Source organism: Microtus ochrogaster, chromosome 18 (assembly GCF_000317375.1).
Source record: "Microtus ochrogaster isolate Prairie Vole_2 chromosome 18, MicOch1.0, whole genome shotgun sequence".
In the NCBI taxonomy this organism is placed as follows: domain Eukaryota; kingdom Metazoa; phylum Chordata; class Mammalia; order Rodentia; family Cricetidae; genus Microtus; species Microtus ochrogaster.
The window spans coordinates 34,518,748-34,546,745 of record NC_022020.1 but is presented as its reverse complement, the minus strand read 5'-3'; the positions used below and the strand labels follow the sequence as shown (position 1 = coordinate 34,546,745).

Genomic DNA, 27,998 nt, shown 5'->3' with positions numbered 1-27,998 from the left:
ATGAATTGCCAGAAAAATTCCTGCCTAGCAGGAGGCTCTCTGGTAAAGAGCAAGTTTCTTCTCTTGAGTGTTAATCCAGACGGCTGCCTATAAGGAAATGGCCCCTCAGAAAAGGTTTAGTTTTCAACATACACCGACGTGTAGGTAGGCACAACTCTCTTGATGTCATCTTTCATCCTTAAGGTTACCCCTCTTTACTCTGCAGGAAACTCTGTCTTCTACACGAAATCCTGTGTGTCTTGTCTGATTTTTACAATGAAAGATACAAAGAGTAGGGAGCCAAGAAGTATCCAGACAAAGTCCACTTTTCCCTTGGTAGATGGCCTTAGCACAACCCTTCACCCCCACCAGGACACACTTAAGATTTCCGTCAGTAATTTAACTTTTGCAAACACAGAGTTTAAACTTCCATGTGTGCACGCATGTGCCTTGCAGGTCGATTAACTCAAGCTATTGCTTCCTCTGAAAACACACAGGTCTGGAGTTACAATTCTTTTTTTTTTATTGAGAAAAGGAAAAAAGTTTCAGCCTCCTCCCAGCCTCCCATTTCCCTCCCCCTCCTCCCACCCTTCTCCGGAACCTCCCCCCACTCCTCTCTTAAGTAGCATACAAACTCAGGAATAGGCACTAAGATTTTAGTTATTAAAAAAGATTCTCTTTCACAAATCTGGAAGCTTATCCATTAAGATGAGTTTTGACAAATTAAAAATACTCACAGAGCCAAATAATCATCTTGTAATGCTGCCACATTTTTTCGAATTAAAGTCGAACAAGTATTCCATATTGAGTTAATTCTCTTTAGTAAATACTTCTATAAACCACAAAGAAAAGTTACAATTATTTTTGGCACAAAACACTGAGTTCCGAGCATATTATTATTTATCTGAAAGATATTAATAGAGAAACGACAGACTTTTTTTTCAGAAATGATCTTTGTCACTGAATATACTGATTTATTTTTAAACTTCTTCAGGTTCAGTTACTTCACACATAAAATCACAAGAAATAGTACAGAGTGAAAGCCTAGTAAATGTTAGCAATTGCTCTCTTTTGCTAGCAGCCTAAATGTATCATCTGGCAAATACAGAAATCAGGCACTCATTAACATGACTGAGAACCAACTAGATGCTATTCATCCACTGAAACTCTCTGAGGCAGCCCAACTGTCACTTGTACTGATTTGGCCAAAACCAGTCATCAGAAGCCAGAGACCCTCCTGTAAGTCACCCTCCTTACATTCGGTTAAGCTCCCCACACCACTTTGGATATTAGGAAAGGGAGCATCTGGATGGAACCTGGGGTGTTTACAACATCACCCTCAGAATGACCCAGAAACTCACTCACAATCATCACTCTCTGGTTGGCTTGTGGACCTTGGCTGCCCAGCGGTTGCTTCTAAACATCTATTCTCATCTTCCTTCCAAATCCTACTGAAGAGCTACTGATGGGAATTTTCACTTTTCTATTCCTTCACTGATGGTAGCATATCATCATTTTATTCATAAGTGTTAATTTCTTTCTCTCCCTAATAGTGACAGTGGCTTTGAAACTCTTATTTTTCTGGATGAATTTGCTGATTCCCTTAAGACATAAGTATTGGGGTCATGAACACAGGGTTGATAAAAAAAAAAAAAACTATTGATTTGCCTACAAATCTCTTTGGGAAATTGTTCCTGCTATATACTGTTTTTTTATAAGAGGAAGATATATAAATTTCTACCACTTCTGTGATTCTTTTTTCTTTTCTTCTTTCTGTCTTTTTGTTTTTTAGATTCATCCTCACTTCACTAAGAATGTAAAACCCTGCCAAGCTTCTCCCTCACTCATCTCTAAGGACCTGTCTATGGCTAATAGATTTTTTTTTTCTAAGAATAATCACTTGAGGCTAAAAAGAAATAAATCACCTAACATCTGGAATGAATAGAGCATTGCTTTTGGAAAGGCCTGTAGCACAGATGCTGGCCAAAACACAGAGAGAGGCAAAGAGGGTTGGTTTAAAAGCCACATAACAAAGCGTGAAATTACCTTCAATAATGGGTATATAGCATAGTTGTTCACATCAGAAATAACATCCCTGTTTATCAAGTTTACCAAGACTTCAAACCACACTAGGATCTCATCTTCTTCAGCAAGGTACTTGGTTAAATCAAGTGCTGTCTCAATTTCAATATAATTGTTTCTGTTTGGTTTAAAAAAACACACACTCAAAAAGCCTTGACCTGCTAAAAGATCTTCTCTCTTTCCATATCTGCTCCATTTTTCAATGTCTAACTTCAACAAGATGTATGGCCAAACAAAGTAGAAGGGTGACAGACGTCTCAACATATCTGTAACACAGAACTTAACAAATGCTGCCAGGCTTTTGTATCCACCTGGATCATTCAGACATCCACACGACAAGCTGTAGAAAACCCAGGCCAATTGCTGAGTTATGGAATATTGAGTATTTGTTGTGTGTTCTTACAAAAAATATACATCCCATTCAAGAGTATCAATCATGAGCATTTTTGGTCTAATGCTTCGGCCAGCTGCTGGTGGGCAGAGAAGCCAGCATGTGATACCGTAGTTGCCTGCAGCTGAGAGCATCATGGGAGTTCAGCTGCTACCTAGGAAGTCAAGGAGGGGTCTCAGAAAGTTCTCAAAGCAAAAGCATACCCATGGAAGCACCGCGGGGGAAAGGGAAAGTCAGAGAAGGCCTCAGGACAGCAACACTTGAGGAGAACGCCCAAGGCCATGTGTAAATTGAAAGAGGTAGAGAAGGAGAAATAGTGAGGAGCAGAGCGGTGGGCTGGCAAAGCCAAGAGGCAGGACGTCTTGTGTGCAGTGAGAGGTGAAACTAGCTAATCAGGTCATTCTGTGTCTAATGAGAAACAAAGATAAGGGATCAGGTGGTTCAAATCTTAGGAGAACATTGAAAAGCAGGATAAAGAGTTAAGATTTCTTGGGAAGCCTAGGGTTTTTGAGCAACCAAAATAATGTGGTAGACACCTAAATAATGTTGTAGACACCTAAAACATCTACGGTTGCAATGCTGAAAGGCATTTAAGTTCCATTAGGAACTCAAAGTAACTAAGGGTTGAAAGCTAAGGAAAGAGACTAGATGAAAGATAACAGAAATGGCTTAGTACATAAGTAGTAAAAGTAGTAAGGTGTCTCTGAGGTTTCAAGTTTTGGCAATGGGAGGAATAGTGGTACTTGTCACACACACACGAGAGAGAGAGAGAGAGAGAGAGAGAGAGAGAGAGAGAGAGAGAGAGAGGAGGAGAGGGAAAGAGGGGGGGAGGGGGAGGGAGGGAGAAGGAGAGAGAGAGAGAGTCCAAAATAATATAATATTCAGTGGTTAAGGTAATGGGTTGAAATGACTAAACATAAGGAAGAAAAGAGGGTGAGATGTCCATTTAGAACATAATTAAGTATCTTATGTTCTAAAATCTTAGCATCTGACTGAGCCTTGCACCTAATAAGACAACTGCCTAAATCATAAGACCAAATGAGTCATCCCATGAAAAGAAGGACGATGACACAAACATAGTCGTGCTTAAGGATGCTCACAGTGGTAGGAAGAAGTGAAGTCAGAAAAGCAAGTGTTTGTGTCAACATGTCAAGAAGCCAGAAGGACCAAGCCTGGAGGGTGAGGCCAGCCATACCCAAGCCTTAGTCACTCCAGAGCGGTTGTCAGCCAGGCATTGAGCAACAGGTGCAGAGGGAACAGTCAGCAGAGAAATGACCAATACTCAACACATGTGACAGGCATGAGGGAGGACACGCTAGGTAATTTATTATATAATAAAGAATATATATACTAAAATACGTAAATTAAAGAATAGACACGTTCTTTATATAGATAAAGGATATATATATATATATATCTTTCATTTTATTGAGTAAATATTTAAATCCTGGACATATAGTAATATTTCTGGTTAAACAGGGGCATGACTTACACTAAACAAACCTCGTACATGCATATAAAATTTATAATTCTGTAGTGTATCAGAATATAACTCAGATATCACTATTACTATAGCTGTCAGTTATCACCTTGCATAACTTCAAGATCTCAGTGCTTAGTCTATCTATATACAACAATTTATGTTATAACATCCCACTGAGAACACAGAATTCGGCCCTAATCTTATGTTTATTTGTTGGTTGTATGTGCGTGTGTTTCACTGTCTCACAGCAATCCTCCTGCGTTATGAGCTGAATTGTGGGTTTGAGCAATCACGTCCTGCTTTTGACCTTATACTCAACTAGTTAAGGCCTATGCACACTAAAGAACCAATTCCATAGTCACAAGTCTATCATTTTTATAAAGTTTTCAAGACACGCCCCCTTTAGTAGTGAGAGTAGAAAAGACACTTACTTAGACAAGGCAAATGCATCGCTCACCAGCTGCAGCCTAGTAATGGCAGGAATGGCCTGCAGAAAAAAAAAAAAAACAACCCAAACATGGTCAAACAAAGAGGAAGACATTTTCAAAACAGCAACTTCAAGACCATCAGTGCCTAAAACACCCTTCCTAAGAGATTGTCTCCTAGGTAGAGAAATTCTGGCTACGAAGAATGGCCCATAATTTACTTAGTATGTATGTGGTTTTGATGAGATCATTCTGATATCAATCATAATACTTACACATGGCAGAAATTTTATGAAAATACTCCCCTAAAATAGATTGTGTTAAAAAACAAAGCCTGAAACTGATGTTTAAAAACTTCTCCAAAAGATAATGTATGTATTGAATACAATTACAATGTCTTTCCTGAATACAAAATATTCAGGAAAGTTTTGGCATAGCAGATCATAAATAAATGGTATCTAGCACTATGTATACAGCACAGAGAGATTATATCAGATGGCAACTGCACTCTCAAGATTTCACTGATGTGACCCAGTACCCCATATTCATGGAAAGGCAGAGACCCGTTGGCAGCCTAAATCTGCACACCTCTCTCTGACCATTCAACACTGACAGCTCACAAACTGCTTACTTAAAACACCAAAACTAACCCATACCTTAGGGTTCTTTTCAAGCTGTTGATTTAATTTCTTCCAACCTAACTCGTCATAATTAACTCTGTAATATCCAGTCACGTTGAAGTTTAAAGTCAGCCAGTCACTGTCAGAATCTGAAAGTTGCATCTCAGGGAATACCACTACCAAAAAAAATTTTTTATTAAAGATTTTAGTACATTTTTTTACATAATACATTCACACTTCTAAACCAGAAGCCAATAAAATAAAAGTTAAGATAGTTCTTAAGTATATATCAGTCTGCCGTATGACTAAATTTTCATGTATAATTTACTTTAATTTGAAGCATTTTTTAAAGCTTCATGTTCAACAGTAAGGTTTCCAAAAACTTGACATTTTAACAAGATGTCTATCTCTGCTTTTATATGTGTGTACATATGAAGATGTGTATATCTGCATATGTAACACACACACGTGTTTACTTACTGCTGCTTCTGTCTAGCCAGACTAAAGGTTGTGTGGTTCCAGTTTTCATCCAAAAAATTGGGACAATCCATGTGTTACTTTTAGGAAGAAAAGAAAAGAATTAGCTATTTTCACATACAAGAATATACACTCAGCCCACATTGAAGAGATGCCAAAGGAGCAGACCTCCAGGTCCATGGTCAATCCCAGCAAGGACTCGGGGCCTTTCTCTTTAGGGTTGCTTGCTGCTGTTTCTCCAGCCAATGTTGCTCTGACTCTTTGTTATCCCTCCCTCTTGCTGTCTCTTATAGGCTCACCTCTTATAACATAGACAATTGCTGAGGCTCTTCTGTCTGAAACACTGAAAAGTTGATTTTACTAAATTATAGCCACGTGACCTCACTCTGGGTTATTCACATGCTTCTGACAGACCCAAATCTATCCATGTCCAGAGAGGTGATGGGTATTTTAAAAAAGCAAAAGCTTGCCAACATTTCGAAATCCTTCTCAGCCTCGAACTTTCTCTCCCTCTGAAACATGTTCACAGGCATCAGCGACAACATTTGTATTTACTGAACCTCTACTTTTTCCTCCCACGCCGGTGGGTGTGAACTGAATGAATCGGCGGACCACAAGGACAGCGTTAGTCAGGCAGCGGTTTCCAATCTTCTTCTAACCCTCACATCTGGCATCTTAGCCCTTTAGCTAAGTCTGCCTTCATCTGCATGCCCAAGACTTCGCCCACTTCTCAAAAGATTCACAGTGTTACAGTGCAGAGGCCATTGGCATTCTGTTTTACTCCCCTGGGGTTTTGAAGAAAGTCGACAATCAAGGAAGAGAAACAGGAGGAAGGAAGAAGGGGACAAGTGGCACGCTGCCACTACCCACTGCATCTTGGCATCATCTCCCCGTTCTATGTATGTTGCAGGCAATGCAACTGGAGCTCAGACGACTTGAATTCAACCTAATTTGTGGAAGCCAGCATTTGAATCGGGTCTAAAGGCTACACTTTTAAAGTTGCAGATATGGTTTTCTTTTTTTTTTTTTTTTTTTTTTTTTTTTTTTTGGTTTTTCAAGACAGGGTTTCTCTGTAGCTTTGGAGCCTGTCCTGGCACTAGCTCTTGTAGATCAGGCTGGCCTCGAACTCACAGAGATCCGCCTGCCTCTGCCTCCCGAGTGCTGGGATTAAAGGCGTGCGCCACCACCGCCCGGCCTATGGCTTTCAATATATACCCGTGCATGTGTATCGCACAATGTGAACACATGTGCACAACACTATTGTCAAGAATACAGTTCTATGTTCTCTCGGTTCTATGTCTAGGGGAAAGAATGCAATAGGATTTGCATTCTGAAAAGTTTTTTCTTTTTTTTTTTCTGAAAAGTTGTGCTACTGATGGCATCACCTTCTTGCCTCTCACCCAGAATCCCAAGTAACTCATTCCATCTGTCCGTCAGACAATGAGGAACACATACAATTCTAATGGTCTGATCGCTCATGTGATTCTAAGTCCCAGATAAGAGCACACGTTGATCCCTAATTTTCAGCTTCTGGCCTTGCTCAGTACTTAGGGTTCCACCTCACCCCAGTATGCAATGCCCTTACTTCAGGGAGTCCCCCAGCAGAAGGGCAGGTGCCCAGAAAACATTACACTTCCTCGCTTCCGTAGCATGGTTGCTCAGCCTCAAGCCTGGTGACAACAATGGAACAAAATAACCTACTTGTGGCTTACAAGAGTTTGATTTTCAGTCTTTTCAAGATAAAACGGCTCCTGTTTCATGACGCCCGTAGACACATTTAACGTGATCACTGGGAAGCCACCCTGGTATGTCCAGCTATCCATTATGTTCTTCACCGTTGTCGGCAACTGGATTATATTCTGCTCATCTATGGCCTGATTTAAAAAGAAAACACAAAGCCAGATGTGGTTTATGAGCAGAACCTTGTGGGGCAGCAATCTTCCCCAAAGAAGGGAAATAACCACCCCATCCCTTCTTTTTATGGCAATCGCCAGTGGTTGATACTCAGAACTGTTGATCTCTACGCTGCTTTCCTCTGGGGTCTGGGAGGGGATTTCTTCCAGGACCCTCATGGGAACAGAATCTATGAATGCTGATGCCCTTACATAAAACAGACCAGAGCTTCTATGTAAGCATGGGCTGTAATCATCTACAGGTGACTTGTAATGCCTTCACGATGCAAACTATGTGTGAACATAATAGTTACTTTATTGTATTGTCTGGGAGATAATGGCCCCAGGAAAGTTCATATATGTTCAAGACAAACAGAAATTTTTCTATTTCTCATCTCAGATTGGTTGAATATACAGATAGGGAACCACAAACACAGAGAGCTGACAATATGGATGGTCATTCATTCATTCATTCATTCATCCATTTATCCATTGAACAAATATTTAGGGACCCAAAAGACCATTCTCTATTTGGGGCGTAGGAGTACAGTGAAAACTAAAGGAACACCTCAGAACTAAGGGGGATTTAAAAACAGGGAAAAGTCATGTTCCTGTGGGTCGCTTGTTCACTCCTGATCTTGTACTGCATCAGACAAAACTCCTCAGCAAGCAAGTGCCTCAGAGGACCATTACCATTTGAAAATGTCTCCATAGATCGTCTTGCTCAGCATTTGCGTAAGAAAATGTCTCCAAGTATGACTGTGGAAACAGAGGAATTGAGGTTAACGCAATAGGATGCCAAAGCAATTTGTGTTTGCTGCTACTGGTAACGCTCTCAGCAACTCACCTGAAGTGCACTGATAAACAAGTCCTGGCTCAGGAAACTGTCAAGCATCCGGGCCATACATGCTCCCTAGCACATACAAAGACATTCATGAGCTGACCAAAATTCAGTATTTACACAGAGACACGTTTTATTTTTATGAATACTGTTCCATGCTATGCTTCTGATTGCAATCTGTTCTTGAATTCCCTGTTCAAATTGTCCTCAAATGTGTTGATAAAATAGTAGATTGTCACTAAGTCGTGAGGAAAGAGTGAGCAAATTCCTACATATAAAGAATCGGGGCACGCAAAAATTTTTTTAAATTACAATACTTTCATGTAAAAATGAAATTCTATAAAAGAGAAGTTTGGAGTTAGGGAGATGGCTCAGCCAGTAAAGCTCTCACTATGCAAGCCAGCAGGAGGATGTGCGCTCCCTCCTTAGAACCCATGGACAAAAGTTAGGTATGTGTGTTCATAATCCTAGAACTGGGGGGAAAAAACCCCAGAAGAATCCCTAGTGCTAGATGACTACCCTGCTTAACGAAATCAGCAAGCCCCAGGCCATGCCTCACAAAAACAAAGTTGATGGCTTCAGATGTACAACACCCAAGACTGCCCTCTAGCATCCAATGTTCATGTGCCTGTGTGTGTGCGTGTGCACATGTTCACACACACACACACACACACACACACACACACACACACACACACAGGAACCCATAAAAGTTTGCTTTTAAAGCATTGGGGTATAGCCAGGCAGTGATGGGGTACCCTTTTAATCCTAGCACTTGGGAGGCAAAGGCAGACAGGTCTCTATTAGTTCAAAAAACCCAACCAACCAACCAACCAAACAACCACATAAAAAGCTTCAAGCTAGGTGGCTCTGTGGCGCAATGGATAGCGCATTGGACTTCTAGTGACGAAAAAGCTTCAAGCTATGCAAGTTATGCCCAATATCTAATATGACCTCGCCAACAATATTTGCTAAGTAAAGGCTGACTTTAAAGACTAGACATCTACTAGGCAATAAGATTAAAGTTACTTTAACCTAAAGTTTTGAGGATGTAGCATTTTATAGCCCTTGGAATTCATTTTATGCAACTCTTGGCATGAGAACAGAAGAAAGCACAAAGGTGTTCTTACCTTGTGGTAAGTATAAATGTTGAAGAGTTCTTTTATTTCATTTGTTTCTGTGAAATTTTCCACATTAGTGGACACAGCTCTAGACTCCTGGAAATGATCTTCTCTGAGGACACCATGTAAAAAGTTAAAAAAAAAGATCTCATTCTATAAAGGAAAAGATTGAACCACATTAACTTCTGAGGGTCACAGTAATACAAAATCTAAGATCCCTAAGATAGCTTCCAAAACCCACATTAAAGTGGGGAAAGAATAATTGAAAAGTATCAAGATTATAATATACCCCAAACTTCAGAATTCTTTGAGTTGCAAAATGATAGGTCATCTTCCTTCTCGTTCTTCAGCTCTTGTTTTGATTTTTATGAATTACAAAAGAGCGTGATTCTAAGAGTCATGTATTTTCATCAAGATAGGATCCATCACTATCTCTACATAGTTTCAGCCCAGTAGATTGTATTGTCAATTGAATCAGTGGCTCCTTCAAACTGACTGGTATTTTTCTAGGTATATGCACAAAGCAAGAAACACGCTAGATGTATAAGATGACAATGATGCCGACATACTAAGTTACGACTGTAGAGAATCCACACCAGATACAGTGTCTGCAGATCATGGGTTCTGAGCAGCAGTTCATTACAATGTACTAAAAGCCACAGGTCTGTCCAAGACACTGGCTTTCCCTTGGGCACATGGCAAGAACAATTTCTCTGTGACGTGAAGCTAGAAAGATGGGGGTGCAAGCTGGTATAGCCTCTATAGACATCAATATGATGATTTTTTCAGAAAACTAGGAAACAACCTTCCTCAAGACCCAGCAACACCACTTTTGGGTATATATCCAAAGGATGCTCGATTGTACCACAAGGGCACGTGTTCAACTATGTCCATAGCAGCATTGTTTGTCATAACCAGAACCTGGAAGCAACCTAAATGCCCCTCAACCAAAGAATGGATAAGGAAAATGTGGTACATTTACACAGTGGAGTACTACACAGCAGAAAAAAATAACATCTTGAAATTTGCAGGAAAATGGATGGATCTAGAAAAAACCATAATGAGTGAGGTAACCCAGACCCAGAAAGACAATTATCTATCACATGTACTCACTCATAAGTGGCTTTTAGACATAAAGCAAAGAAAACCAGCCTACAATTCACAATCCCAAAGAACGTAGACGACAATGAGGACCCTAAGAGACACAAACATGGATCTAATCTAGAGGGAATAGAAAAAGACAAGATCTCCTGAGTAAATTGGGAGCATGGGGATCTTGGGGTGGGTTGAAGGGGATGGGGAGAGACAGGGAGGAGAGCAGAGATAAATGTATAGCTCAATAAAATCAATTTTTTTAAAAAAAAAGGAGAAAGGGGAAGAAAAGAAAACTAATTTACAGCCAAGAGGAATTTGGGATGAAAAAACAATGATCAGAGAGTAGGAGAGACGCTGCACAGGTTGGTCTGCGCCTCTACGAGTGGGCTAGCCCCTGGAAGCCAAGGAAAGCCTGAAATCGCTACCAAGGGGTTGGAATTCCGAGCTGACTGTCTCATGCTGGGTGGCACATGTATCAGGTGAGCATTCCAAATCTTCTCCACTTTCATTTCTTTACTTTCTAATCAACTCCTTCATATTCCTAAGTTTTGATTAACAACACCATCAACTAGGTTTACGTCAGTTTCTTGATGTGTTACTATGACAAAATACCCCATACTGCCAAAAACAAAGTAAGGAAGACCAGATTTATTTCGGTTTACAGTTCGAGAGTGTAATTCATCTTAGCTAAGAGGTCATGGACGCAGGAATTCAAGGCAGCCAGTTGCTGTTCAGGAATAGTCAGGAGGCAGAGAGGAAAGTGTTCAGTTCACTTTCTCTTTTAATTCAACCAGGCCCTGGTCCACTGTATTGCACCTAGTTAAGGTGGACCTTTCCACCTTAATTAACCCACTCTAGTTAATATACTATGGATAATAATAATAGTATTAATAATATTAATAATAATAATAACCAAAGGCTAATCTTATACAAGCTTATATATAATTATTACTATTATAATGCAGAAATTTTAAAACTCCCATCATTCATGCCCTAAGATAATCATTATCACAATGTTGATTTTAATATAATATTTCCCATAGAGGTAAAATGTCCTACTTATCAACATTTTGTTATATTACAACAATCGTTATGTTAAAAATGAGCAGAGAGATAAACTGAAAGGAAGCAAAGCCAAACTTAGTTTGGTCAGTCACAGATGGATTTCTTCTTTCCCAAGTATAACAGATAAAACGTTTACGAAAAGCGAAAGGTTATGATAAATGAATGGACCGTTGTCAAGACAACGGACCATCAATACTCTCCTAACGGTTCTTTTACTCACGCAAGTCAGTACATTGATCTCTGGCTTTCAGTTTCTCCATCTCAGAGCAGGGAAAACAACACTGTCCTCACTTAGTTGTTTTAAAGACTACATTAATTTATAGTTCTTAGCAAAACGCCCAGTGAATAAAGCCTGCTTTACGACAGCTAACCATCAACATTTGTTGTTCCGAACAAGTAATGTCTACAATTCTCTACCTGCACACGAGTGTAGATTAATAACAGTTGTGGCATAGTATGCAACAGTCAGGAACCCCGTTCAATGACTGCATGAAATTCCTGTGCATCTCCTCTCATGGTGGTATGAAAGACATGTGGGATGCAGGGGTCCTGCTCAGTGGTGGAGCTGTTGTCTAACACGCCTGAGGCCCGGGGTTTAGGGTCAGAGCCATGCTTACACACAGGAAAGATGCTGTCAGCCCCATCACCAAGCCTGCTGCTTCCCTGAACTAGGCAGAAAAAGAAAGGCAGAGAAGTCAGAACTGGAGATTGAGAGCCCATGAGACCCTGGGTCTTGAAGAACTGGTGAGCAGCAAACCCAGCACTCTCTTCCTGATCATCTTCTTGGCCATCAGACTAGCCCAGACCCCAAGGCTTCAAAGCCAACTCTGTCCCAGATAGGAAATGATCTCAGGAAAATTGCTGAAGCTTCTACAGAATGATCTCTGAACTCCCTTCTGGGACAACAGAACCTGTGCTCAGTGCAGGGAAGGAAAAGAGCACTGCGGAGTGACAGCCTGGGGAAGGGAGCATAATCCAGGTCCTCTGGATTATGGCTCTGGTTCAGGATGCTAAGTGGGTGCTCCATCTCAGCACTTCCAAGATATGGTGTGTTCAAAAATATGAAAATGTTGTCTTGATTTCCAAGTGGATTTAATAATATATAGAACTGCCCATGGTGACATGTGGGGTGAAGGCACATTAGAACCTTTTTAATTTGTTCTGATGTACACAATGTATATGGCGGTACACAGAACTGGGTCCTTCCTTTCCACCTTTACGTAGGTTCTGAGAATCAGAATCAGGTTGTCAGACTTGCACAGGTAGCTTTACCCACTAAGCCACCCTACCATACCAGCATAGAAATCTCCAAACAGGGTTGACAAGATGGTTCAGTGGGGAAGGATACTTGCCCCCAGGCCTAGCAACCAGAGTTTGAACCCCCGCACCCACATGCCAGAAGGAGAGAACAGACTCCTTCTCGCTGTCGTCTGACCACCGCATGTATGCCATGGTGTGTGCAGCCTGCCACACGCGATAATAAGTAAGCAAATATCAAAAAATATTTTGGTTTTACAAGACAGGATTTTGTAAAACCCTGTCTGTCCTGGAACCAGGTTGGCCTCAAACTCACAGAGATCTGCCTGCCTCTGCCTCCCCAGTGCTAAGATTAAAGGCGTGCGCCACTGCCACCCAGCTTAATATCAAAACTTTTAGGCCTAAAGGAGTTTTGGTATAAATGTCACTTTAAACAAAATTTAAAAGTAAAAAACTTGTAAGAAAAAAACACATACAAGGCAGTATGACTCACCTTTGATAAGTGTTTTAGTAACTTAGTAGTTATTAGATTTGTCTGTGTTTTATAGATTTTTCAACAATGAATACATAATATTTTTGTCATTGGGGGTAAATGTTTAAATTTCTTACCTTCGGAAGTTTTGGATAGAAGTAGTTAATTATTCCAAGTTCAAAATAAGATGCAAGGCCCTCGTTGAGCCAGATATTGTTCCACCAGCTCATGGTCACCAGGTTCCCGAACCACTTCGGAAGATATGAGAGAGAAGAAGGCATTTCTGAAATTGAAATTATCTTTGCTGCAGATACCCACTAAGGAGGCAAGATGACAAAAAGCCGTACATGTCGTTTGCCATCAATAACAGAACTTGAAAGCAGGGCTCCCAAACACGGCTTGCTGTTTCACACGAGGAGGTATCAGCCATGCATTTTTCAGAACTGGCTGTGCCACTTCTGGTCACTGGAAGCAGGCTTTGCTTTAAAACTGATCTTTAAGCACAAGGCTGGCTCACCGAATAGAAACTGTTGGCTTGGCCCACCAGTTGCGTTTAGTTCAAGGAAGCTGAAGTCCTGGGCTCTCACTTACCCCCTGCTAAGCTTGCACCTCACCATCTAACTGGGACTTCATTGTAAGCAGATGATACTATGTTTTAGATTGTGATCTGATCCACACCACACACAAGTCGCTCAAACACATGTATACTCTGTAATGTGTTGCAGCTGCGTTATTTTCTATTCAGGCAGAAGAGGGCAAGAGAAAGGATAGACGTCTTTGGAAAGAAAAACTCAACTCCCCAAATCAACAGAACCATACCCTGCTATCTAACCAAATTCTTACGGCAGTTGTTAGCAGCGTATGCTTTTAAAAACGTCACTTGGGTGACAATAAGAAATGACACTGAGAGAACTGATCAAAATTCACAGGAGTATGTGGACTGTGTAACCCCGGTGTTATTTGGTCTTAAGACATGGGGTCACACACATCTAAGAAAATGCCGCTGCCACAGTTAAGGTTATTTTTTAGTTGACACAGTTGTGTTAATGGAATAGACTAGAAGGTAGGTGGGAGACATTCCATCAAGTCAAATGCCTGCCCTCTTAAGATCCCAATATGATGTACACAGAGATAACAGTGTGCAGCCTTGTTACACCCTCTGCGGATACAGCTTGAGCCCTCCTATGCCCCTCACCGACATCCGGGCTGCATTCGCTGAGCCTCTTCCAGAATAAAATTAACCAGGTTCACAATGCTTCAGTGGGTCGGACTCAGCTTGATGGACAGCATACAGACCTTTCTTGTTTAACACACAGATGTACATTTCATGAAACACCCCTCTGCCCCAAAATGTGGTGTGTGGCTGGTATTTCTTGGTTTTGCTGTCTTGAGGAAAGCAGCTAGAAAACACTTCCCTGTGAAATACAAACGAATATTTCACCATGTACCTGGTGCCCAACTTCATGGGCGATAACAGCCAAGATCCTGACTCTTTTCTCTGTCAGTTCATCATCTGGTTCCAGCAACAAGGATGCTTCATCAAATGTCAACAGCCCCCAGTTTTCCATGGCACGGTTGTCAAAATAAGGCAAGGCAATTATATCTAAATGGATTTAAGAAGGGAAAAATTAAATCATCTTTTCTAATAAAACATTGTTTTAGCTATAAATTATATCCAAATAAAGTCATAAGGCTACTGAAAAATAAAGGTTAGAGGAAACTTGTAAACTGACTGAAGAAAAGGTTGTTTTTAAAAAAAACTAACACTGAAAATGAAAATCAGAATATAAGTATCACAACCATATGAAAAGCAAAGAAAGATCAAATACTACTGATAAAAGATTCATACCTCAAATCTAGAAAGAGCTCAAAATGCAACAATAAGACAAAATGGGTGAAATCCTTGCTCTTTCCCAGTCCCATGGGTCAGCAGGCCTCGGGACAGGCGTCAGACTTAGTGACATTGCCCAACCCTCTAGACTCCTCCCCAACACACATCTCATCCCAATCCCATACACTTCCCTCGCAAAAGACTGTGCTGCCCTGCCCAACTCAGTTCTGTTTGCTAACCCTAGATTTCCTCTGCTAGCTAATCCTTTTTGCTTTCCCAGGAAACCCTCTACTCAAAGGATGAATGCAACCAGCACTCAGAATCTCGCCCTGACAGCTATAAGAAATCATATATTTTAGATACTGGTTGACTACTTTTTTAATTTCCTGAAATGACATCTTTTTACATGCATGTGTATGTATCTGTGTAATTGCATGCACATGTGTGTACATATGTACGTGTGTGTGTGTTGGGTGTATGTGGGGGGGTTGGTGGGTGCAAGTGCCATGGCACACGTATGGAGAGCAGAAGACAACCCATGGGAGTCAGTTTTCTCCTCCACTCTGTGGATCCCTGGGATTGAACTTGGGTTGTCAAGCTTGGCAGCAAGTGCCTTTCCTTACTGAGCCCCCTTGCTAGGCCTCTTCTAATGACCATTTAAAAAAATAATTTAAATTTTCAAATGAATACAATTTAAGCAAAATCATTGGGTTTTTAAAAAAACAAATTATCACCATTCATTCCCACATGATCCTACATTATTTTATACAAACATTTAATTTTTCAAAATAACAATAGAAGCAACTGTGGGTCTAACACTTAACCCTTTAGAACTGACTGAGGTTGACCAGTTTTCTCTGCAAAATTCCAGATGATAAATTTTTCAACTTCATATGCTGTCTTCTGTCATGTTTTGTATTTACTGTTCCCCTGCTTTGAAAAAATTATACATTCTATTTTATTTCATCATATAAAATCACTCTTGTGTTTTAAGCTTTAGAAAGGGTACTTGGTTTTCATTGCTGTGGGGTCTTCTGTTGAGTGCATGTCTTACTCTCCATCAAAGAGAGTCTCCTACCAAAGACCTTTCTGTCTGAGCTAACAAATAGGAAAGGCGAATTATCCAATGAAGTGAAAGACATTCCAAGGTGAGCACAGTGCATCAGGTGTGAAGAGCCTGGAGGATCGAGGAGGGCGCAGAGACTGTGGCAGGGCACCCATCATAGCCGGGAAGTACATCATTGTAAAGACATGGTTGGGATTCAGACTCCATCCTCATGGCTGTGAGAAGTTACAGAGAAATTTTAAAGAGGACTTAAACACGATCGGTTCTTTCTCTGCAAAGATTCTGGCTGCACGTAGGAGGACAGGCTGGAGGGCGACACCACGTAAGGACTTTCCGACAGATGTGCACTAGCAACCAGTAGGAGTGTAAAGACAGTAAGTGCCTTGCAGTGTCTCATTGAATGGTCAGGATGCCATGGGAGAACAAGGGTTACTCTGGAATCTTCCTTAATGTGCATATTTGTGTGTTTGTCTTACTGGCAAGAACTAGCTACCTTAACCTCCTCTAGCATGAAAGAGTTAGGAACTTGGTCTGCAAGCTCAGATGCCTGCTGCGGCCAGCTCCTTACCTGTCAGGCAAAATGGGATTTCTGACCAGGCTTAAGCTGCTCCCCCACTCTCCGCCCTACATCCTCCCCTAAACTAAAATGCTTGAACAGCAGAGACTCTGCAGAGCCTCACAGCCCAAATATTTTCTCCCCACCCTCTTCTACCATCTGCCTGTGTAGGCAGAGCATAGTGTTCCCAAGATTTCGGAAACATGGAGGAAGAAAATAAATTTACATGACAGGCACAATTTAAACAGAAGAAGAAAGAAAACCACACTGAGCAACTGTCTGAGCTGAGCAGTTTGCAAAACTTTATAGGCAAATCATATGAGATCTATGAGAGATCATATGAGATCTATGAGAGATCAAATATTTACACAAATCCTCAAGGATCGTATTACATTCATGCATGATTCTAATTTTTATGGCGAAACCTATAGATAAGAGCCAGTACTAAACCGATGAGTCACTGCTAGAGAATATCTAAAGTCTTGCTAGCTCATTAGCTGAAAGAATCCAGAGCCCAGCACTGCCCAGTGCTATCTGTAAGTATGAGAGAGTTTTAAAAAGCCCCGTCTAGAGAAGGAACCACCAAACACCCACGAGGGGGCTGAAATAAAAATGGTGCAAGATGCATAGCCCCCAACAGAGAAAGCACGGGCAGATCTCTCTTTGGGTTGGGAGCTATCAAGCACCATGGTGAACAGTCATGAGGCTAAGACCAAAATAAAAGCTAAATGGCACCAATATGCCCTTGGAGGTTCATGGATGTTCATGTGCTCTCGACTCAGGGCCTGCAAAACAGAAACGTTGTGCATTGAAGATGTTTTAAAAGTTTCACCTGTTTTAGGAAGCGAATAACTGATATTAAACAAATCCTCCAGAAATGAGAAGATGGGACCCGTGGCGTTCATAGCAAAGTCTACATTTCCATTTGCAATGGCGTCTTTCCGGGCCCAGATTCGGATCTAAATTGGAACAATTACACAACAATTAGGTAGAGCAATACTTGAGACAGAAAACTGTCACCTTGTCCGTTTCAACTCCCTGTCAACTGTGGAAGAAGCTGTCTGCCTGTGGTGGTTTGAGAATGGTCCCCACAGTCTCATATATTTAAATACTTGGTCCCCATGTTGTTTAGGAAGGATTAGGAGGTACGCCTTGTTGAGTGGGTGTCACTGTGGGATGGGCTTTGATGTTTCCACAGACTTGCAATATTCCCAGTGTTCTCTTTCTGCCTCCTGCTTACGGATCAAGATGTGAGCCTCCCTCTGGTCTACTGGTTATGGCGCTTTGTCTCAGAAATAAAAAAGCAACTAAGACAGTGCTTATATGTTTAAGTTCATATACGTGCTGAGAAAATCCCAGTAAGCAAAGTACTAACAGTGAGTCCCCCAGAGGTATGTTACATTAACTTTTACTTTGAAAATCTGTAATTGCTGGTCGAACTGGAAGCTGCAGGAAGAAGAATGAAAACAGGCCCTTATCCATCACCCTGCACAAAATTCAATTTCAAATGGGTCAAGGATATCAGAGAAAGACACCATGACTCTGATTGAAATGAAAGCGAAGAATAGGCTTGAACTCATTGTCACAAGAAGTGATTTCTGACAGGACATTGATAGCCTAGACATTGAGATCAATCATTAATAAATAGGACCTCATGAAGCTCAAAAGCTTCTAATTAGAAAAAGACATAACCACATGGTGGCTCACAACCATCTGTAATGAGATCTGATGCCCTCTTCTGGCCTACAGGCGTACACACAGACAGAATATTGTATACATAATAAATAAATTTATAAAAAAAAAGAAAAGGACATAATTAAAAAAAACCTTGTAAAGTCTTATGATTTTAAACCTGTTGAAGCTAGAGAGTTATAGTCTCCACTCTTTGGCAAAGATGTTCCCATGTTTGCTGGTAAAAGGCATCTCTGCCATTTAATGTCCTTTTTCTGTAAACACATTATTGCTTGGTGCCCGAGAATGAATCTGCGTAGTTTTCGTGACCACACTCCTGTTTCAACCTAAACGGCTGCAGTGATGCTCTATAGCCTTTCTCTGTCAGTCATTTTTCAAGAACTGAGAACTGTCAATGCTGATGCCAAGGACGACACATAAAAATGAAAGTCCTTGGGACAAACGTTAGAGGCATGGGAACGACAAAGTGTGTCCTTCTGTGAGTTCTGTTCACTTAAAGAAATGCTCTCTGCAGAACCTTATCCAGAAAGGCTCAGCTTGAACAACAGCATCACAGAGGCACATGCTTTCCAGGAACAGATTTATCTCACCATGCTCTTGTTTCTTTGGAACGTTTCTCTCGAATTATGTGATTCTTTTTTTATTATTATTATGTGAGAGTTTGGGAATGTTCCTTGTTCACAAAATGCAACCACCTGTTTTTGAGACTCTAGCCTGGATTCCCTCCCTGATTTCTTTCTCCTGGGTGTTGCAGAGGCCTCATTTAGTTGAAAAAGATGGCTCCGGCCTTGGATCTGCTTTTCCACTAAATTTATAGCTTCTGAGACTAAAGTTGGGAGCCCCACTAGGCTTGGAAGAAACATTCTACAGGCTGGAGCTAGTGGATACGAGCTGGGTGTTAGCTGTAGTCTTTTGCAAAATAATAGCATCAACAGTGAATACTTGCTCATTAATTTTCAGTATATGGATCTCCTCCCACAAATGACCATTCTGCATGCCCAAAGCAAGACAAATGATGGGTATTTCATGTTGGAGATGGAGAGTGTGTAGCCCCTAGGAGGAAGCAAGAAACACAAGCCAATATGGACCATTTTAGATGTAGCTGTAAAGTTCCTTCAAAATCACAGCTACCCCACCTGTAAGTTTTGATAGCCATCCCTGGACATGGCAGATCTGGACATCAGAGAAGATTGTTTTGCAAATACCTGTGCTGCCCAAGTCCACCAAGTTAGCCATCTTCATCCCCACAGCGTGTTCTCTGTTACCCTCATGCTTTACATAAACGCACTCTCTTACTGAGCGGGTAATTCTGGGATAAGCTGAACACTAGTCCCAGCTTGCATTTTGCATATCTCATAGAAGACCCAGTAGATTTACTCACTTTGTGGTGCTCAGCCATGACCAAGCACAGCCTCCTGCTGATAATGCAAGCCTCATTTTCTCTCTCTTGTTCCTTTTTGTTTCTACGGCAGCGTGAATGCTTTATAATAGGGTGATCTTCGAGGAAGAAACTGATTTTATCCTTTTGGAGGAATTGCTGGTTGCAAAGACTGATCATAAGCTCTTTGGTGTGGGCATGAGGGACCACCTTGGGTCTCTCATTAGCTATGGAAAATGAGAGGCCTGCTGCTTCCTGCCAGGCTCAAACCACGCTTCTAAATCATGCCTAAGCAGATTCACTGATCTATGCTATGATTTCTGACTAGGCCAGTGTTACATCTGTGAGTGTCAAGGACCTCCTAGTAATTATTCAGCAAGAGGAGCAGGGCCAGGAGCCAGCAGCTCGGGAGGATGATAAGCTGCTGCTTGCATCCAGCGCTCTGTGAGTGATTCATTAGGCGAGGAGGGCTGGCTCTTGACTCACCACCAGCCTGCTTGTCTCCATACGTCAATGGGATGAGCCTGGAAGATCTCAGCCCAGCCCGAGGGATGCTCAGCAAGCTGTACAGCTTGACCTTTCTCACCCAACGAAGCCAAGAAAATCCGAAAGAACTGGGCGTAAGGCACCGGCCTTAGTTACCTCCATATTCCATAACAGGGAGTGAGCATGTGTGGAAAGCATTGTCACGGAAACCAAGATTCTTTCTAAAAATCTTACGCTCTCATGAGAATACAACAAGATGAAAATGAAGAATTTCAGGCCAAAGGCTGCTCCCCCACTTTCCAGGACTCTGAGGAAGTCTTGGACAGGGCCTAGCTCTGTAGTGGGAATGACAGTTAGCCTACACATGCCACACCAGCGATTTGTTAGCGTCTTGCTTTTATCGCTCAGTGCCAGGGCCATCCTGGTTGCTAAACACTTTGAATCTCATCCAGTAAGCAGCATATCTCCCAGGGCTAGCTCAACCATAGTCTGTTCTCTCCTGCCCTCCGGGGAAGCAGAAACAGGAGGTGGTGCTTAGAACGTGCCTTGAAGACTGAGCTTGATGTACAGTCTTCCCAAAGAAACAGTTACATAGAGCTTTTGTGGAAAAGTATAGCTTGCCTCTAACCTCCCCCCCCCCTTTATTTTTTTAATTTAGTGAAAAGGGAAGAAATAGGATCTCACTATGTAGCCCCGGCTGGCCTAAAATTCATAAGCCTTGAGCTCTCAGGTGCAGGGATTACTAGTGTATGCTACCATATCCAGCTTGGTGCACCCCATTCCACGAAGTCACATTTCCATGGGACTTGGCAGGGGGAAGAGGAACACGGTAGTAAGTTATATGGTACACATACAAACAGCACATTGCTCCCTGTGTGCAGGCCCCTCGCTACTCACCTCCTTGCCTCTCTCAGTTCTGCTGACGTGGTCGAAGTCACATATAGCAAGAGCGACTAGGTAAGTTGGCATACGGGGTGTGGTGTGGAAGGTAGTGACCATCCATCTGCTCCCATTCACGTCGATTCTTTCAGACTGACCTGCAGGAATATTTTAGTCCAGACCGCCGTAAACCTAGATAACATGCAACGCAACCTAGAAACAATTTGTCAAGACAGTTGCCAACCAACCACTCCTTTCTAGGGACTCCCTGTAGCCTAGGAGGTCCGGTTTCTCTATCTAAACCATCAACACTACATCAGGTTACTGTGAACCACTGTCATCCAGGATCCAAACACAAGTTAGCAATAAGGAGATAAAAGTGTCAGTTACCCTGAAATGTCACACTATAACTCAAGAATATGCAAAATTAGTATGCTGTTCAAAAGTATCTATGTGTGTACATAATGAGTATGTGCAAGTGTGCACACGTGTTTACACAGATCAGCACAGAACATCTTGGCCAACTGCTCTCCATCTTGTCTTTTGAGACAGGGACTCTAAACCTGGAGCTCCCCACTTCAGCTGGACTGGCTGGCCAGCAAGACCCCAGGGAAGCCCCTGCCTCTGCCTCCCCAGCACTGAGATTACAGTTGCACTGACCATGCCCGGCTTTTTACGTGGGTGCTGGAGATCAAACTCAGATTCCCCCACTTCTATGACAAGCATTTACTGACCAAGCCATTTCCCCAATCCCTGGAACAGCTTTAAAATATTTTCTATTATTATGAAGACTCCACTATGATCATTACCTACTGCATGTATGAATCAAATTATCACACTTTATCCCACAAACCTATACAATTGTTGTAATAAGTTTTAAATAAATAAAAGGTATATTTGAAGGGTCCGCTGACGGAATCGTAGGTCTGAGTGACGGGAACATAACTGAATGTCAAGCCTGTGAGCACTGTATGCCCTCTGCCCAGTCGGTACCCTTTCTTTCCACCAACTTCTGTTTCCTCGTTTGGCACACATCTCGCAGCATTTAATCTAGAGCTACCTGAGCCCAAAGTGACTCAAAACTGCAATTCCCCCTTTATCGGGTTTCAGAGGGATCTTCAGCAGCAGTCTGGAGCCTAATCCTGAAATTGCAAACTCAACTGCTGGGGAGGGCTGACTGTCTGATATGTCATGGGGTAATACATAGTAACAGGGAGACTAGGGCAGATTATGACTGCTCAGGTTACCATAAAGAGGCTAACCTGTCCTCAGTTTTCTTTTATTAAAGTCATATAAATGCTGCAAGACCAACATGAATTGAGCACTAGAGAGTTACCAAGGAACTGAAGGTCAAGATTTTTATATCATGTCTCTGGATCTTTAGAGATAGAAACCAGTGCAGTCAAGGTAAGAAAATCACCCAAGGCGAATAAAACATATCTGTGCATCTGCTGAGACCAACTGTACCAGCCTGTTCTCAGTAAGGGCCCATATTTGTGAACTAACTAACGGGCAGATAGACTGTCAGCATGCAGAGGCAGTATCATGTCCCCAGATCCCCACTGAGAAAGAACAGGGATTTATCTTCTCTAAGTGGGAGGGTCCACACTTGGCTCGTGTCACTGCTCTCCACGGTTACAACAGATGAAGGCCACTAACACACTGCCCACAGAAGCGGACATGAAAGCTCACATTTTCACATTTACACAATGGCAGGAAGCATTGCTTACCTAGCTGTGGCATGTTGGAAAGAGCCTTGTAGCCAGGATGATGAATAATTGTAATATTGAAAGTCGCCTTCAGAGCTGGCTCATCAAAACAGGGGAAGACAGTCCTGGCAAATGTTGGTTCCATTTGAGTTGCAATCAGGCCTCTGAAATACATTTGGAGGAATTTTTTTTCTTAAATCAATGGGGGGGGGGTTGGGGGGGTATAGCTGAACCAGGTATATTAAAGAGCTTGTATCGTGTTGTCTTTCTCACTGCCGTCTCTAAAACACACATTCATTCTCTCTCTCTCTCTCTCTCTCTCTCTCTCTCTCTCTCTCTCTCTCTCTCTCTCTCTCCTCTCTCCAATTTCTATAGTATCTTGGGGCTCTTGTGCTCTTGTAAGACCTAAAATAATAATGATCTCTTTAGCTTTAAACCACAAAGTGATTTTTGTCTCGTTACATCATGAAGCTTTCACAGGCAAAGCAGGAACAAACACACTCGCGGAATGTCGGTCTTTGGAAAGCCAGGACGGTCTCTCTGAGACTTGGCTGTGGCTTTGATCTGTCACCAAAGGGCGAGGCAGTCTAAAGAATGTCTCTGCGTTTTCTTTCCGTCTACCCCTCTTTCTCAAATGTTCCCTCGTCTTTCTAATTGAAAACGTATAGTTCTATTTTGGACCCCTCTGGGGGCCCACCGTATGGGTACGCACCAACTGAACACTATGTCCTACAGTTGCAGAGAGATCTGCCACATCCCGACTGTGGCTTCTCCTACTCCCATGGAAAATTACAACGAATAACACACTGCCATGATGCCCTGGTGATTTACAGCAGAAAGCTTAGGGGGGAAAAAAACCCATGATGTCAGGTTCACCCCCAGCACATCCGGCCAGAGTGTCTGAAGGGCATGGCTCTCAGCAATAAGCTTTCTCCTCAGTCTTGTTACTGCATTTGCCAAGACTCAGCACCCTGGGAACCCAGCTGTAGAGAACAATGTTAAATATGAACTTCCCTTGCATCTGAGGTCCTGGGCTTATCATCCGTCTTTTGTCGACAGTTCATAGATAAATAAAGCCAAACTAACACAAACATCTTGAGAGGGCCTGTCCCGTCCTTTTTTCACCTCTGCGAACCTCTCTTCCACTGCAGAAGAGCCTCTTTTCTTACATTAAAAAAAATTTGCACAGCTCTAGGAGGGCACTCAAGTTGTTAAGACTTTCAGAAACTTTCGTGAAAAATAAGAACGAACCGTCTCACAGACAGCCCTCTGGGGTGTCCAAACGCTACTGTGGCAAAGCCATAATTTGCAGCCAGCCTGTTTGTCCTGTTCATTTCCCTCATTTTATTATAGCCTTGCCTGTCCAGGCTGGAAGGAAGCCTGTGGTTTCACCGTAGCCAATTTGGCTACAAGGCCTGGTCACCCTGCTACCAGCTGAGCCATTCTGGGAAAGTCACTTTGCGGATCCTGAGCTTCAACTCTCTGTGTGGAAAATATGACACTCTCCTTTGGGTTGCTACTTGAGCGCACATGCTATTTCATGTATCATTCGTGAACAACTGAACACCAAATCACCTGTGAGCCCAACATCTTCCAACCTAACAAGACGTATTCAGTACTGCTGAAGTTTAGAAAAGACCCAAGGGCCATTACCTCATAGGTGAGTTGATCGACATTAATGATCCAAAGTTGCCCAGAATTATACCTGACCACAAACTGAATCAAAATCATCTTTCTCTCCCCACTTCCAAACTACCAGAAGCTAGGGGTTCTGTCTATTTTTTCTTCTTTTTTGATTGGGTCATTTACAATGGAAGATGTCTTCACAACTGTTGAATAAGGTTTAGCTCAGCTTTGGGGCTGTTAGAAAATATTGGCAGCTTTATTAAGACTTACAAAAGACTTGAAATACTTGTGCAGTGTGTGTTACAGTCAAAATGGCCTGTTTTATGAGTTGGGTTGCTTTGTTTGAAAGGAGATACAATGAAACAACATTGTAGGTTGTTTTTTGGTCACCAGAGTTCTCCGCTAAAATCAGGAGATTAAAAAAAAAATTAAAGTCATGTAGCTTTAAGAAAGACATTTTAAAGTCTCTAGACATCTTTCCCATAGAATGTGTGGATGTAGTGAGAGATGGTCTGAATGGCCACTGAGATCTCTAAAACCGTGATTCTAAGAGAGGGCATGGGAAAGAGGGCAAAACATACCTAAGAAAATGTAGACAAAGTCTATGAGGTGGTCCTGCTTAAGTCACCTGGAGCTGGTAGAAGGATGAACCCCTCAAGGGTTCATCCACACTTTTTTGGAAGTCCATACCCCCCGAAACTGTAGAACACTCTGAACATATGGTGACATTTGGGCCAAAGAGCATACTATAATGTGAAAAGGCACCTCTCATTATAGAGTATCTTCAGGTACTCAGGAAGCCAAACGCTGAACACAAACCATAAGAAGAGAAGTTTGACAGCATCTCCCCTGCCGTGACTTCACAGAGTTGATGAATCTCAAGCATGAAGAACATCACTGATTTACACAGCCATGTTTCCAAGTTCATGATTCAAGTTTCCTGACCAGTGAAAGAAAAGGGCTTGGCCTGGAGTTTCTGTAACTGTTTCCCTGTCCAGGAAACAGTTTGAAAAAAAGTCCCTACAACTCACAGCCCTTTGGGCTCTTCATCTTAACTGCAAAGGCCAGAGGCTAGCAGCAGCCACCTGATCTTGGATGACACATCTAGGAATCTCACACTGAGCATCTTTGCCTTCTCGCTCTGCCAACGGAGACAGATGCTGTCTAGCCTTCTGACCACAGGAGGCTCTGCCATTCTCTCTTTCCTTCAGGTCTCACTGAAATATGCTAGTATGGTGTCTGCTAAGTCTCTGGAGTGGGCGGCTGGTGAAGGAATTGCTGTAGGGGAATTTGCCTCCTAGTGGTTCAGCATTGTGGAATGTCTTCCCCTTCCTCTTGCTCTAGAATCATGGCCTCACCACTGTCTGGAGCTAGAAGCGTTCTGCACTTGGAGAGTAGGTCTATTTCCACTAAAGAGATATCAGTTACATGCACTTGGTAAATCATTTCATTCCAAGTTACTTTATGAGCTCCATATGTCTACATCGTCTGCTAACAAATGCTAAACAACAGAGCTGGTCAGAGCTTAAGTAAAATTCTTCAAGAGTTAGGATATCCCACTCCCTAAATACTTTTATGCAACCCACACCCAGAAATCCAAACGTTTAGTGCAGCCAGATGTTCAACCACTGGACTGTGGTTCAAAGACTGTCCCATGAATCATGTTTGTTTATTACTTGGGTAAGAGGATCTGAAAACTATAGTTTCCACCAGGCAACAAAATATAATAGCGGCAAAATTCCAATGAAAGAATTATAGCCAAATTAGGTTAGGAAGTTCCACGAAGCAAATGGACTTGAGATTCAGAAGGTTCCTCTTTAGACAGCTCAGATGTAAGAGGAGAGTCAGGGAGTGTAGAGGAGTCAGAGAAGAGAAGTCTCAGCAGGCAGTGGATGGTTGTTACCAACACTCACATGCTGTCAGGGAGTTGAAAGGAGGCACCGAGCTCTATCGTTGGGCTAATGGAGAGGAGAGAGACTCTCAGAAAGCAGCCTGAATACTTCTTAAAGCTGACAGAATAAAGCTGGTGCTCATTCACCCTGAAAGTAACTGAAACTGACCCAAAGCCTGGGCTCTGCTCCTACCCACTGAGACCTAAGAGGTGACTGAACAGCTGGCTGTTTCAGAGGCAGGGCCAGACGAATGCTGCGCCTCCAGCAACAAGGCAGTCCTAGGGGATGAACGTGCTCCATGGAACATTGCAGCCCAAGACACTGTGAACCATAGTGGGTCCTTTCCTGGATCCTGTCCGGTAGAGCCACCAGCAAGAGGATGAAGCAGCGTAGAGACACAGTACCTTACTGTTGGACTGAGGACCCAGTGATGTAACTAATGACCCAAGCAGAGCAATAAGATAATCTCTGGCTAAGTCAAGGGATGTATAGGAGAAAGACAAATGGCAAGAAAGCTAGCACGTGTCGAAAGAAATATGTGTGCTAGGAAAATAAGGCGTGTGCTGCTCTCGAGCGAGCAAATGACAGGAGGACTAGTTCCACTAAAACGTACACACATGTGACCTAACCTCTTCTTACGGTGCCTGTCTCGCCAGACCCCTGGATGCTGCACCAGTAGTTATTAAGATGGGCAAGGAGGAATGGGAGCATAAAGTCAAGAGATGGATAACTATGCCTGCCCTACTGCAGGTGTCTGCCACAAATCAGGTCCTAGAGCAGGGAGGAAAGATGCAGGGGTGTAAAGGGAGCATCAACAGCAAATATGTGTACTGTTGTGGTAAGGTTGTCTTGTTTTTGCCTCTGACTGTATTTATGACTTAGCGATGGTCAATCATCCGCCACTTGGAGCCAGAGGGATTGAGGATACCATAATAGCATGGTCCACAGAATCAACTAACCTAGGCTCCTAGGGGCTCACAGAGACTGAAGAGACACTCATGGAGCCTGTATGGGTCTGAGCTAGGTTCTCTGCATATATGTTATGGTTGTGTAGCTTGCTGTTCCTGTGGGACTCAAACAGTGGGTGTGTCTCTGATTCTTCGCCTGCTCTTGGGACCCTTTTCCTCCTACTAGGTTGCCTCATCCAGCCTTAGTATGAGGATGTGTGCCTAGTCTTGTTGGAACACACAGTAAACTGTGAAGAACAGTGGGTAAATCAAAGCTGTTTATATGCATAGAAGCATGTTTTCATGATATGCTGATCACATTTGTTTTCAAAAGCTATGGGATGGTTAACACAATCACCTCCCAGAGAAACCATTGTGCACACAAAATGAGTTCAACACCCATCCCAGCTATGAAATTACCTCCTCCCTCCCTTTACATCAGCATCGTGTGCCTTCTACTACAGTTCACTGACCTTGTTTTGAGAAATTCAAATTCTTTCCCAGCATTGCTCTGTTTTCTCTTTTGAGAGTGTGTCATTCTCAAAGTTGCGTAAAAGCAACTTCAAGGAAGTCTTTCAGACCCTGTTCACTGTGTTCAATGTTGATCATATTACTGTCTCCTTTATGTGATCTCAATAAAGATCTGAATTTTTTTATAACTCCTCTGTAATTCCTTCCCTGGAGCCTGCTCATTTCCTTTCTCTAACTTTCTCCCAGCTACTGCTTATCTTTGATC

General features: G+C 42.3%; 1 protein-coding gene across 1 annotated transcript in view; it reads right to left on the bottom strand.

The window, feature by feature from the left end:
• Positions 1-27,998, bottom strand: part of Lvrn (laeverin) — a 54,719-nt gene that overhangs the window by 19,185 nt on the left and 7,536 nt on the right. Inside the window, exons 2-15 of the mRNA XM_005356079.3 lie at positions 22,819-22,961; positions 21,107-21,246; positions 17,486-17,612; positions 14,649-14,803; positions 13,338-13,451; positions 9,321-9,464; positions 8,197-8,262; positions 8,043-8,108; positions 7,159-7,331; positions 5,461-5,537; positions 5,017-5,156; positions 4,367-4,422; positions 2,026-2,179; positions 717-811 (exon numbers count right to left, since the gene is read on the bottom strand). Coding sequence (XP_005356136.1) covers positions 717-811; positions 2,026-2,179; positions 4,367-4,422; positions 5,017-5,156; positions 5,461-5,537; positions 7,159-7,331; positions 8,043-8,108; positions 8,197-8,262; positions 9,321-9,464; positions 13,338-13,451; positions 14,649-14,803; positions 17,486-17,612; positions 21,107-21,246; positions 22,819-22,961 — 1,650 coding nt within the window. The remainder of the gene's footprint in view (positions 1-716; positions 812-2,025; positions 2,180-4,366; positions 4,423-5,016; positions 5,157-5,460; positions 5,538-7,158; positions 7,332-8,042; positions 8,109-8,196; positions 8,263-9,320; positions 9,465-13,337; positions 13,452-14,648; positions 14,804-17,485; positions 17,613-21,106; positions 21,247-22,818; positions 22,962-27,998) is intronic.